This window comes from Tamandua tetradactyla, chromosome 2, assembly GCF_023851605.1.
Source record: "Tamandua tetradactyla isolate mTamTet1 chromosome 2, mTamTet1.pri, whole genome shotgun sequence".
NCBI lineage: Eukaryota > Metazoa > Chordata > Mammalia > Pilosa > Myrmecophagidae > Tamandua > Tamandua tetradactyla.
In genome coordinates, this window is record NC_135328.1 from 214,187,534 (window position 1) to 214,201,154 (window position 13,621).

Consider the following 13,621-nt stretch of genomic DNA (forward strand, 5'->3'; position numbering starts at 1 on the left):
AAACCACCACAAAATGGAAGGTGATTTCTGTTCCTCTATGCCAGACATTTGTGGTTAGTGTGGAGAAGGCAACAGGACCAAAATCAGAATGGCTGACTTAAGAAATGTAACTTCCCAGCAATTGGATCTCAGTTCTGAAAAATTCATACATATATGAACAGCTAAAAGCTTTCTATTTCCTGACTCCTACCTCAGAGAACCCTGTACAAGGAACTTTTAGGCAGAATGTAACAGAGCCTGATGGATGGTGTTGGGCAGGAAGGAGGGGTCTGGGAGGAGGGCAGTGTCTTTGTGGTATGAAGCAGAAGTAATCTATGACTTATTTCCTCCGAAAAGATTTAACGACCCAAATACAGAGTTTTCTTTTATTGTAGAAGTTGTAAGTTAACAGAAAAATCATGCACAAAATTCAGTTTCCTTCCTCCCTCTCATACACAGTTTTCACTATCATCAGTTTGCATTAGTGTGGTACCTTTCTTACAACTGATGAAACAGTTACTATTATAATTATTCTATTAACTATAATACACAATTTATATTAGTGTTCACTGTATTATAGAGTACAATGGTTATTTTTTAAGTTTTATCCTCATAACATATATAGAACCTAAAAGTTTCCCCTTTAACCACATTCAAATAAATAATTCAGTACTGTTAATTACACTCACAATAATGTGCTACCATCGCCACCATCTCTTTCCAAAACATTTGTTTCACCAAACAGAAGTCCATTCCCTCTCTCCTCTCCAGCCCCTGGTAACCTGTATTCTGTTTTCTGACTCTGTGGATTTACTTTAATTATTTCATATCAGTAGGATCATACAATATTTGTCCTTCTGTGTCTGACATATTTCTCTCAACATGACCCTTTCAAGATGTCAGATGTATCAGAACTTCATTCCTTTTTATGGCTGAACAATATTCCGTTCCATATCTGTACCACATTTTATTTATCCATTCAGCTGTTGATGGACACTTAGAAAGCTTCCATCTTTTGACAATTGTGAATAGTGCTGCTATGAGCTTCAGTGTGCAAATATCTATTTGAGTCCCTTCTTTCAATTCTATACCTAGGAGTGGGATTGCTGGGCCATATGGCACTTCTATATTTAATTTCTGAAGAACCACCGAACTGTTTTTCACAGCAGCTGCACCATTTTACATTCCCACCAATAATAAACACCTTTTCCTATTTCTCCACACCCTCTCCGACACTTGTTATTTTCCTTTTTTTTAAATTGTAACCATTCTGGTGGGTGTGAAATGATAGCTCATTGTGGTTTTGATTTGCATTTTCATAACAGCTAATGATGTCGAACAAGTTCTGCTGTGCTTATTGGTCATTTATGTATCTTCTTTGGAGAAATGTCTATTCAAGTCTTTTGCTCATTTTTTAATTGGGTTGTTTGTTTTTTTATCCTTGCGTTATAGGACTTCTTTATGTATTCTGGTTATTAAACCCTTATCAGATATGTGGTTTCAAAAGATATTCTCTGATTCCGTAGGTTGTCTTTTTTACTTTGTTGTTTTTTTTGTTTTGTTTTTTTCATTGACAGGCACCGGGAATTGAACCCGGGTCCCTGGCATGGCAGGCGAGAACTCTGCCACTGAACCACTGTGGCCCACCCCGTAGGTTGTCTTTACTTTCATGATGAGGTCCTTTGATACACAGAAGTTTTAAATTTCGATGAAATCCCATTTATCAAAGGCTGTTGCTCATCCTTTTGGTGTAAAGTCATAAGAAACCATTTCCTAACACAAGGTCTTGAAGTTGCTTCCCTATGTTTACTTCTAGGAGTTTTATAGTCCTGGCTCTTGTGTTTAGGTCCTTGATCATTTTGAGTTACTTTTTGTGTATGTTATGGAGTAGCAGTCCACCTTCATCCTTTTGCATGTGAATGCCCAGTTTTCTGAGCATTGTGCATTGAAGAGGCTGAACCCAGAGACTTGAGACACAGAGCCTCATGCCTCTAAAATACAGCTTTCATTTCCTCCAAGATAAAGTGCAGCAGGGGCTCTTCCTTTATCTGTTGATCCGGGGCATTTTAATGAACTCCCTTGAGCCTGGGAAGAGAACCGTCTTTGTTAACAGTGATCTGACATCCCTGGGCAGGCCGCCTGGCTTCTTTGAGGTAGAGAAACCCCTTTGAGGAGCAAATGGTAATATAGCTGGGAGGTAGGGGGATTTTCTGAAAAAAGCAGTGTGGTCCAAGTGAAAGAATGAACATCAGACAATCTATGGAGGCCATTAAATCTGTGGGTTTTTTGGCAAAGGTTTTTTTTCCTACAGAAAATAGATTTTTTCAGAGGGAATACTTCTCTCCAAGTAGAGAGAAAGAAGACTTTACCAACAGTCTCTACTATGATTTTTACTTTCTAAACTATTATGCTTCCTTTTTTAAAAAAGATACAAATACTTGATATTTCTATAAGACCTTTCATTTGAAAATTTATCCCTGTTTTCATTGACTTCCATTCTGAATTATTTAGGGGCCCCGACAGTATGAATGTACAATTATTGCCATTGCTATTAGTTTCTATTATCATTAAATCTCCTACTCTGGAAATTTTAAAGAATATTGTAGGCCACTATCTTTTTAAGTTGATTTCCTTGAGTCAGAGGCTTAGACCAATTTGCTTACAGTAGTACCAAGGCAGGATCTGTGACCAGTTGGTCAACTTTTTAATTTTAGTAAATTATGTGGCATTTTGTGGTACTAGTCACAACTGAAAATGTTTTGAGTGTTGAAAAAGAAGATGTATTTTCAAAAATCATTGACTGATTTAAGACACAGGAGAGCCTCTAATAGACTTGTAACATTCTTCTCTGTATATTATACAATATCTAGATTATTAAGTATTTGTGTTAACTTAAAGTGTAGTCATTCAACAAAATCTTCCATCATGTTAAACAGTATCTTTATTATCAGTAATATTTTGCATTTGTAAAGTACTTTGTAGTTTTCTAGTTCTTTCCTTTTCCATACCTTATTGGTTCCATACAGCAGACATCGATGTAAGTCTAGTGATATAGTTAAGTAACCTGTGACATGTCTTAGTTTTCCTTCTGGAACTGTACCAGTGAGTCCTTAGCACAGCATCTTCCCTAAGATAGACGTTTGGTGGATGGTTGTTGATGGAATGACTGTATTCACTTAAAGCCCATGTTCTATTCCTGTTAATATAGTTGAGCAGTGATAGATGATGGCCAAGAATGTTAGATATTGTTTCCATTTTTGTGGCTCACTTAGCATGGCTTCGGTCTTCCTAACCAATTGGGACAGATGTCATATGCTATCTAGCAAAGCCTAAATCTAGAAAAAATAAGAAATCTTTATAACACTGGAGTCACCCTCTAGTAGAGATGTCAGATGACATCCAAAGTTAAGTATCCACTTTAGACCTCTTAGACTGATTTAGATTTAGTCATTTTTTTCATTCTTTAAACAATTTTCTTGAATGTTTAGAGTATGCCAGGTCCTTTGATAGATAGTGGGGATACAGAGATGAATCAGAGGGGTTCCTTGCCCTTAAATAGCCTACAGTCTAGTAGAGGAAGGGTGGTAAAGAAAATGAAGACTCACCAGTGCTAGAAATGAGGAATGTAAAAGGGCCCAAAGTGGGTAAGTTAGAAGAACAGGAAAGACTTCGTAAGAGAAGTGAGGTTTGAACCAGATCTAGAAAAACAGGGCTTAGCTGATTGGAAAACGGGACTCCAGGCAAAGGAAGCCAACAGCCTGAGCAAAGCTCAGGGGAGTGAGGTGGCCTGGGTATTTGGGGAAGTGCAGTTTAATTTGTTGAATATGGCTGTTACATAGGCTACAAGAAGGGACTCAGTGAGAGAGGATGATAGGGAAGGAGTTCAGCTTGGGGCAGACTCACTGCATTTTTATTTCTTTTTGGTCATCCCAGTTCCTAGGTTCATATTTCAGCAGAAATATGTGCTCCCCTGTCTCTACCCTCCTTATAGGAATTCTGGGTCATGAACACCTCAATCCAGAGCACAATCATTCTTCTCATTGAGCAAATTGTGGTGGCTCTTGGGGGTGAATTTAAACTCTACCTGCCCCTGCTGATCCCGCACATGCTGCGTGTTTTCATGCATGACAACAGCCCAGGCCGTATTGTCTCTATCAAGGTAAGTAATCTAGGGCATCCTCTAGAGAAGTTTCCAGCTCCAATTAGAGTTCCTGGATGGTCACCTGGAGATGAGACCCTGTTCTGACTCACTGGTTGATGACAGTCCACACTACCGAATCCAAAGAATATTAATATCTGGTGCTTGCAATTTACAGTTTATAGAAAGTTAATCCTCTCTTGATTATCTTTAATAAAAATAATAATAAAATTAATCCCTTTTATAAATTATCCTTGGTAAATGCCTTATCTCTCAGACCAACTTTCTCTGACTGCTTACCAGTTGAAATAAACTCAGAGAAAGCAAAGTAATTTAGAAGCAGAATAAAATGAGAAAAAAAAAAGTGCACATCAAACACTGTAGTTAAAAGCCGCTTAAAAAGACCTTTCAGAGTCCTCCAGAATTTTGCATTGTCCGTACCACTGCCCCTCTCTGTGTGTTTAGATATTCAATATCTCAGTATATTTGTTCACAGGCCATGCTTTTGGTCTCTTTTGCAGTTGTTGACTGCAATCCAGTTATTTGGTGCCAACCTGGATGACTATCTGCATTTGTTGTTGCCTCCTATCGTGAAGTTGTTTGATGCCCCTGAAGTTCCACTACCGTCTCGAAAGTAAGCACCTGCCCTTTGGCACTAATAATTAATAAGCTTTTAATAGTTTTTGGAAGATGTCCTTTTCTTAGGTTCCCATGTCATCTTTCTATTTTGTTGTTGTTATTTCAATTGCCATTATTTTATTCCAGAAATGTCACAGATTTGTGAAAATCTTAACTCTCCCCATCTTACTAGAATATATGTTATATCTATTTACCCCAAATATCTCAGTATTGCCATTCCTTCCCATTCGTTGCTGATTGCTAAAGTAACCCTCAGCTGTGTCTCTTACTTTGGTACTTTGGTTAGCACTTACTACACATGAGCGATTGTTGTAGGGCAGCATTAGAGACAGTGGACCGCCTGACCGAGTCCCTGGATTTCACTGACTATGCTTCAAGGATTATTCACCCCATTGTTCGAACACTGGACCAGAGCCCAGAGCTGCGTCCCACAGCCATGGACACGCTATCTTCACTTGTGTTTCAGCTAGGGAAGAAGGTAATTATGGAAGGAGTTCTAAACAAACATGTATTTGTCCCTAGGTCTCAGTCGTCATCCACTGTCAGAGGACATGGAATTCTGTTTTTCTCTTTTTCATTTATTCAGCAAATATTTATTGAGCACCTGTGTGAGCTAAGGGCTTTTCTAGGGACAAAATAAAGTCTTTACTCTCATAGTGCTTACATTCTAACAAAGCAAAGCAGATAAGCGTAGTTAGTCTCATAAGAGTGATGAGTTTGAGTAGAGAGAGATGCTTTTCATTTAGGGTAGACAGGGAAGGCCTCGCTGATGAGTTGACTTATAAGCTGAGTCCTGAGTAAAGTAAAGGCCCCCATCTGGAGAAGAACATGCAGGCAAAAGAAATAGTAAATACAAAGGCTGCAAGGTGGTAGCAGACTACAGGGCATGGCCAGGAAAGCAGTATGACTTTAGAGGTGTGATTGAGGGGCAGTTGAGGACTCCCCTCCTCCAAGGAGCTTGGAGTTGAGGTCATAGAAATAAGGGTTATGGGTAAGGGGACTAGATCTTGTAGGCCCGTGGTTCTCAAAATGTGATCCCTGGCCAAGTAGTATCCGTATCACCTGGGAATTTGTTGAAAGTGCATATTCTCAACCCTCACCCAAAAACCTCCTGAATTAGAAATTCTAGCTGTGGAGCAAAAACAGTTTCTGGCTTTATAAGTTCCCCAGCTGGCTCTGATGCCCACTAAAGTTTGCAAATCACTGTTGTAGGTCATTGAAAGTACTTTGGCTTTTACTCAGAGCAAGACTGAAAATCCTTGGAGGATTTTGAGCAGAGAAGTGGTATAATCTGACCTAAGATTTTAAGATGATTATTCTCACTGTTGTGTGGAAAAATATACTATAGGGGCAAGGCTATAAGGAGGAAGAATTATTAAGAGGCCATTGCAGTAATCCAGAAGAAAGATGATGGGGACTTGGACTGGGATAATAGCGTTGGGGTGGGGGTGGGGGGTAAAAGGGATACTTCTGAATACCACAGAGCTACCCCAGAACCCAGAAGAAACAGAGTAATAGAGTTGCAGTAATAGCCTTTCTCTACTTTCCAATCTTCAAAGTAATGGTTTCTGATCTCTTCCCCCTCCTGTTATAGTACCAAATTTTCATTCCAATGGTGAATAAAGTTCTGGTGCGACACCGAATCAACCATCAGCGCTACGATGTGCTCATCTGCAGAATCGTCAAGGTGACCTACACTTTGTTTCTGTTTCAGAGCCCCCATTTTCTTTCCTAATTGGTGGCATTCTTGACACCAAAAATTCAGCTTTGTAGGCTTTTTAATCTCTGTTGCAGCTACTTAGCTTTGGCATTTTAGCATGAAATCAGCCATGGACAATAGATAAATAAATGAGTCTGACTGCATTCCAGTCAAACTTTATATATGAACACCAAAATTTGGATGTCATGTAATTATGAAATCTTGATCTTCATTTGTTCCCCACCCCCACCCATTTCAAAATATGAAAACCATTCTTAGCTCTTGGGCCATACAAAAACAGGCAGGGACTGTTTGCCACCTCTGCTCCAACCATTTCATCAGTTTTACCATAGCTCACTGTTGTTTCAATTTTGCCAGTTAAATGGCTAAGTGCTCATACTAAGTTTGTACTTATCAATGACGAGGAATGATCAGCAAAGACAATCTGTGGAATATACCACCTGTAATTTGTTTGGTGCATACATGTAACTTTTTACTTCTTGTTGAAATCCTGGCTCTTCCAAAAAGTGTGAACCTCCCCGGATTTAAGATGGTTTCTAATCTGGGGTTGGGGTGGGGAGGTTGTATAATAGAGGTGCCAGTGTTTCCTCTAAACCTCTGGTTTCAGGGATACACCCTTGCTGATGAAGAGGAGGATCCTCTGATCTACCAACATCGAATGCTGAGGAGTGGCCAAGGGGATGCTCTGGCTAGTGGACCAGTAGAAACAGGACCCATGAAGAAGCTCCACGTCAGCACCATCAATCTCCAAAAGGCAGGTCCTTTGTTTTCTGGCTGACTTGGGAAGGCGATCCCTGCTCTTCTTTCCTGTTTAAAACTTTCAGTTCTTGCTACCTTCAGTTTAAGGCAAGCGAAAACTAACCTGAGGATCTTTCTGGAAATTGAAACCATGAGTTTAGAAAATTTTATCTTATCCCAAGAATCTGAATTATAATTTTTTAAGAACTTTTTATTACAGAAATTATAGGATCACAGAAAATTCATCCAGAAAATACAGAGTTCCCATTATACACCCCCCCACACACATGCAGTGTTCACATTATAAACACTTTAGTGTGGTAACTTTGTTACAATTCATGACACATTTTTATTAATGTTCTATTAAAAATAATTCATAGTTTAAATTAAGGCTCACTATTTGTGTTGTACAGTCCTGTGTGTTTTTCTTTTTAATTTTTGTTTGAGTAACATATGTATAACCTAAAATTTCCTTTTTTAACCACATTCTTATAGATAATTTAGTGGTGTTAATCACATTTGCAATATTGTGCTACCATCAAAACCATCCATTAACAAAATGTTTCTTTCACCACAAAAAGAAACTCTATACCAATTATTAACTCCCCATTCTCTATCCCTACCCTGACCCCTGCTAACCTGTATTCTAGTTTCGACTCTATGAATTTTGTTCTAGTTATTTCCTGCCAGTGAAATCATACAGTATTGTTCTTGTGTGTCTGACTTATTTCACTCAACATGACAAGATTCAGCCATGTTGTCACATGTATCAGAACTTCATTCCTTTTTATGGCTGAATAATATTCCATTGCTTATCTATACTGCATTTCATCCATTCATCTTGGGAGGCTTCCATCTTTTGACAGTTGTGAATAACTACCATAAGCTTTGTGTGCAAATATTTGTTCGAGTTCCTGCTTTCATTTCTTTGGTGTATATACCTAGAACTGGGAATACTGGGCCATATGGTAATTCTATACATAAATTTCTGAAGAACCACCAAACTATTTTCCATGGCTGCTGTACCATTTCACATTCGCACCAACAATGAACAAGTGTTCTTATTTCGCCACATCTTATTCAACACTTATTTTCCTTTTTTTTTCTTTGGTAGTAGCCATTCTGGTAGGTGTGAAATGGTATTTCATTATGGTTTTGGTTTATATTTTCCTAATGGCTAATGATGTGAAACAACTTATTGGTCATTTATGTATCTTCTTTGGAGAAATGTCTATTCAAGTCTTTTGCTCATTTTTTAATTGGGTTGTTTGTCTTTTTGTCATTGAGTTATAGAAGTTCTTTATGTATTCTGATTATTAAACCCTTATCGGATATGTGATTTAGAAAGATTTTCTCCGATTCTGTAGATGTCTTTTTATTTTCATGATAAGGTCTGTTGATGCACAGAAGTTTTTAATTTTGGTGAAGTCCCATTTATTAAAAGCTATCTGGTCTTGGTCAGGTGCACGGGTAGTTCGGTGGTTAGAATGCCTCTCTTCCATGCGGGAGACCCAGGGTTTGATTCCCAGACCATACACCCCCCCCTGCCCCCCACCAAAAAAAAGCTATCTGGTCTTAGGCTCTTCTTTTGGGGAGGTTTTTGATGACTGATTAAATCTCTTTATTTGTTGATCTGTTGAGATCTTCTGTTTCTTGCATTAGTGTTGATAGTTTGGGTGTTTCTAGGAATTTGCCCATTTCAGCTAGGATATATAATTTGTTGACATGCAGTTATTCTTATAATACTTTTATTTATGTGGTATTGATAGTACTTCCCCCCTTCCCCTTTCAATGGCACAATTAGTTATTTGCATCATCTCTCTTTTTCTCTTTGTCAGTCTAGCTAAAGGCTTGTTGACATTTGTTCAGTTTTTCAAACAACTTTTGGTTTGATTGAGTCTCTCTATTCATTTTTTATTCTTTTTTATTAATTAAAAAAATTAACAAACAAAACATTTAGATATCATTCCATTCTACATATACAATCAGTAATTCTTAATATCATCACATAGTTGCATATTCATCATTTCATAGTACATTTGTATCAATTTAGAAAAAGAAATAGAAAGACAACAGAAAAATAAATAAAATGATAATAGAGAAAAAAAAAGACTATACATACCATACCCCTTACCCCTCGCTTTCATTTACCACTTTTCAAACTGAATTTATTTTAACATTTGTTCCCCCTGTTATTTATTTTTATTCCATATGTTCTACTCATCTGATGACAAGGTAGATAAAAGGAGCATCAGACATAAGGTTTTCACATTCACAGAGTCTCACTGTGAAAGCTATATCATTGTTCAGTCATCATCAAGAAACATGGCTACTGGAACACAGCACTACATTTTCAGGCAATTCCCTCCAGCCTCTCCACTACATCTTGAACAACAGGGTGATATCTACTTAATGCATAAGAATAACCTCCAGGAGAACCTCTCAATTCTGTTTGGAATCTCTCAGCCATTGACACTTTGTCTCATTTTACTCTTCCCCATTTTGGTTGAGAAGTTTCTCTCAATCCCTTGATGTTAATTCTCAGCTCATTCCAGGGTTTTTCTCAGTCCCTTGATGCTGAGTCTCAGCTCATTCCAGGATCTCTGTCCCACGTTGCCAGGAAGGTCCACACCCCTGGGAGTCATGTCCCATGCAGAGAGGGGGAGGGTGGTGAGACTGCTCGTCGTGTTGGCTGGAGAGAGGGGCCACATCTGAGCAACAAAAGAGGCTCTCTTGGGGGTGACTCTTCTGCCTAATTTTAAGTAGTCTTGACCTATCCTTTGTGGGGTTAAGTTTCATATGAACAAACCTCAAGACTGGGGGCTCAGCCTATAACTTTGGTTGTCCACACTGCTTGTGAGAATATCAAGAATTCAACTTGGGGAAGTTGAATTTCTCCCCGCTGTCACCATTCCCCGAAGGGGGCTTACAAATACTTTTCCAGTCACTGATCAAATCACTCTGGGATTCATTGGGGCATCACTCTGGGCAAACCAACAAAATCTCATGTCGTACCTGAGATTCCAAATACTTATGACGTTCAGTCAAACTATCTACATGAGTTATATTAGGAAATGCTCTAGTCAAAATCTAAATTTTGTAACAAATAAACATTTTTTGCTTTAGTCTCACACATAAGGTGACATTTTAAAGTATTATCATCTATTTTCAGCACCCTGCAATAATGACATTCCTTTGTTCTTCCTCATGCCAAAACATTTTAAAAATTAGTACATTGTACATTTCACTATTATTATACACTCTAGGCATTCCTAGATTATACCATCTCGATCTTTAACATCTCTCTTTCTTTCTGATTTCATTTATGTCCCCAGCCCTCCTCCCTCTATCAATCTCACATGCAGCTTCATTCAGTGTTTTAACATAATTACGTTACAGTTAGGTAGTATTGTGCTGTCCATTTCTGAGTTTTTGTATCCAGTCCTGTTGCACAGTCTGTATCCCTTCAGCTCCAATTACCCACTATCTTACCCTATTTCTATCTCCTGATGGTCTCTGCTATCAACGACATATTCCAAGTTTATTCACTGATGTCAGTTCATATCAGTGAGACCATACAGTATTTGTCCTTTAGTTTTTGGCTAGTCTCACTCAGCATAATGTTCTCAAGGTCCATCCATGTTGTTACATACTTCATAAGTTTATTCTGTCTTAGAGCTGCATAATATTCCATCGTATGTATATACCACAGTTTGTTTAGCCACTCCTCTGTTGGTGGACATTTTGGCGGTTTCCATCTCTTTGCAATTGTAAATAATGCTGCTGTAAACATTGGTGTGCAAATGTCCGTTAGTGTCTTTGCCCTTAAGTCCTCTGAGTAGATACCTAGCAATGGTATTGCTGGGTCATATGGCAATTCTATATTCAGCTTTTTGAGGAACTGCCAAACTGCCTTCCACAGTGGTTGCACCATTTGACAACAGTGGATAAGTGTGCCTCTTTCTCCACATCCTCTCCAGCACTTGTCATTTTCTGTTTTGTTGATAATGGCCATTCTCGTGGGTGTGAGATGATATCTCATTGTGGTTTTGATTTGCATTTCTCTAATGGCCAGGGACATTGAGCATCTCTTCATGTGCCTTTTGACCATTTGTATTTCCTCTTCTGAGAAGTGTTTGTTCAAGTCTTTTCCCATTTTGTAGTTGGATTAACTGTCTTTTTGTTGTTGAGTTGAGCAATCTCTTTATAAATTCTGGATACTAGACCTTTATCTGATATGTCGTTTCTAAATATTGTCTCCCATTGTGTAGGCTGTCTTTTTACTTTCTTGATGAAGTTCTTTGATGCACAAAAGTGTTTAATTTTGAGGAGCTCCCATTTATTTCTTTCTTTCTTCAGTGCTCTTGCTTTAGGTGTAAGGTCCATAAAACCGCCTCCAATTATAAGATTCATAAGATATCTCCCTACATTTTCCTCTAACTGTTTTATGGTCTTAGATCTAATGTTTAGATCTTTGATCCATTTTGAGTTAACTTTTGTATAGGGTGTGAGATACGGGTCCTCTTTCATTCTTTTGCATATAGATATCCAGTTCTCTAGGCACCATTTATTGAAGAGACTGTTCTGTCCCAAATGAGTTGGCTTGACTGCCTTATCAAAGATTAAATGTCCATAGATGAGAGGGTCTATATCTGAGCACTCTATTCGATTCCATTGGTCAATATATCTATCTTTATGCCAGTCCCATGCTGTTTTGACCACTGTGGCTTCATAATATGCCTTAAAGTCAGGCAGCGTGAGACCTCCAGCTTCGTTTTTTTTCCTCAAGATACTTTTAGCAATTCGGGGCACCCTGCCCTTCCAGATAAATTTGCTTATTGGTTTTTCTATTTCTGAAAAGTAAGTTGTTGGGATTTTGATTGGTATTGCGTTGAACCTGTAAATCAATTTAGGTAGAATTGACATCTTAACTATATTTAGTCTTCCAATCCATGAACATGGTATGCCCTTCTATCTATTTAGGTCTCCTGTGATTTCTTTTAACAGTTTTTTGTAGTTTTCTTTGTATAGGTCTTTTGTCTCTTTAGTTAAATTTATTCCTAAGTATTTTATTCTTTTAGTTGCAATTGTAAATGGAATTCATTTCTTGATTTCCCCCTCAGCTTGTTCATTACTAGTGTATAGAAACACTACTAGACTTTTGAATGTTGATCTTGTAACCTGCCACTTTGTTGTACTCGTTTATTAGCTCTAGTAGTTTTGCTGTGGATTTTTCAGGGTTTTCCACGTATAGTATCATATCATCTGCAAACAGTGAGAGTTTTACTTCTTCCTTTCCAATTTTGATGCCTTGTATTTCTTTTTCTTGCCTAATTGCTCTGGCTAGAACTTCCAACACGATGTTGAATAACAGTGGTGATAGTGGACATCCTTGTCTTGTTCCTGATCTTAGGGGGAAAGTTTTCAATTTTTCCCCATTGAGGATGATATTAGCTGTGGGTTTTTCATATATTCCCTCTATCATTTTAAGGAGGTTCCCTTGTATTCCTATCCTTTGAAGTGTTTTCAACCGGAAAGGATGTTGAATCTTGTCAAATGCCTTCTCTGCATCAATTGAGATGATCATGTGATTTTTCTGCTTTGATTTGTTGATATGTTCTATTACATTAATTGATTTTCTTATGTTGAACCATCCTTGCATACCTGGGATGAATCCTACTTGGTCATGATGTATAATTCTTTTAATGTGTTGCTGGATTTGATTTGTTAGAATTTTGTTGAGGATTTTTGCATCTGTATTCATTAGAGAGATTGGCCTGTAGTTTTCTTTTTTTGTAATATCTTTGCCTGGTTTTGGTATGAGGGTGATGTTGGCTTCATAGAATGAATTAGGAAACTTTCCCTCCACTTCAATTTTTTTGAAGAGTTTGAGCAGGATTGGTACTAATTCTTTCTGGAATGTTTGGTAGAATTCACATGTGAAGCTGTCTGGTCCTGGACTTTTCTTTTTGGGAAGCTTTTTAATGACTGATTCAGTTTCTTTACTTGTGATTGGTTTGTTGAGGTCATCTGTTTCTTCTTGAGTCAAAGTTGGTTGTTCATGCCTTTCTAGGAACTTGTCCATTTCATCTACATTGTTGTATTTATTAGCATAAAGTTGTTCATAGTATCCTGTTATTACCTCCTTTATTTCTGTGGGGTCAGTGGTTATGACTCCTCTTCCATTTCTGATCTTATTTATTTGCATCCTCTCTCTTCTTCTTTTTGTCAATCTTGCTAAGGGCCCATCAATCTTACTGATTTTCTCATAGAACCAACTTCTGGTCTTATTGATTTTCTCTATTGTTTTCATGTTCTCAATTTCATTTATTTCTGCTCTAATCTTTGTTATTTCTTTCTTTTTTGCTTGCTTTGGGGTTAGTTTGCTGTTCTTTCTCCAGTTCTTC

The 13,621-nt window shown here is 37.9% G+C and overlaps 1 protein-coding gene across 1 annotated transcript in view; it reads left to right on the forward strand.

The window, feature by feature from the left end:
- Window positions 1–13,621, forward strand: part of MTOR (mechanistic target of rapamycin kinase) — a 170,717-nt gene that overhangs the window by 38,893 nt on the left and 118,203 nt on the right. The window contains exons 21-25 of the mRNA XM_077151319.1: window positions 3,971–4,138; window positions 4,639–4,751; window positions 5,072–5,234; window positions 6,351–6,443; window positions 7,084–7,230. Of these exons, the coding sequence (XP_077007434.1) occupies window positions 3,971–4,138; window positions 4,639–4,751; window positions 5,072–5,234; window positions 6,351–6,443; window positions 7,084–7,230 (684 nt within the window). The remainder of the gene's footprint in view (window positions 1–3,970; window positions 4,139–4,638; window positions 4,752–5,071; window positions 5,235–6,350; window positions 6,444–7,083; window positions 7,231–13,621) is intronic.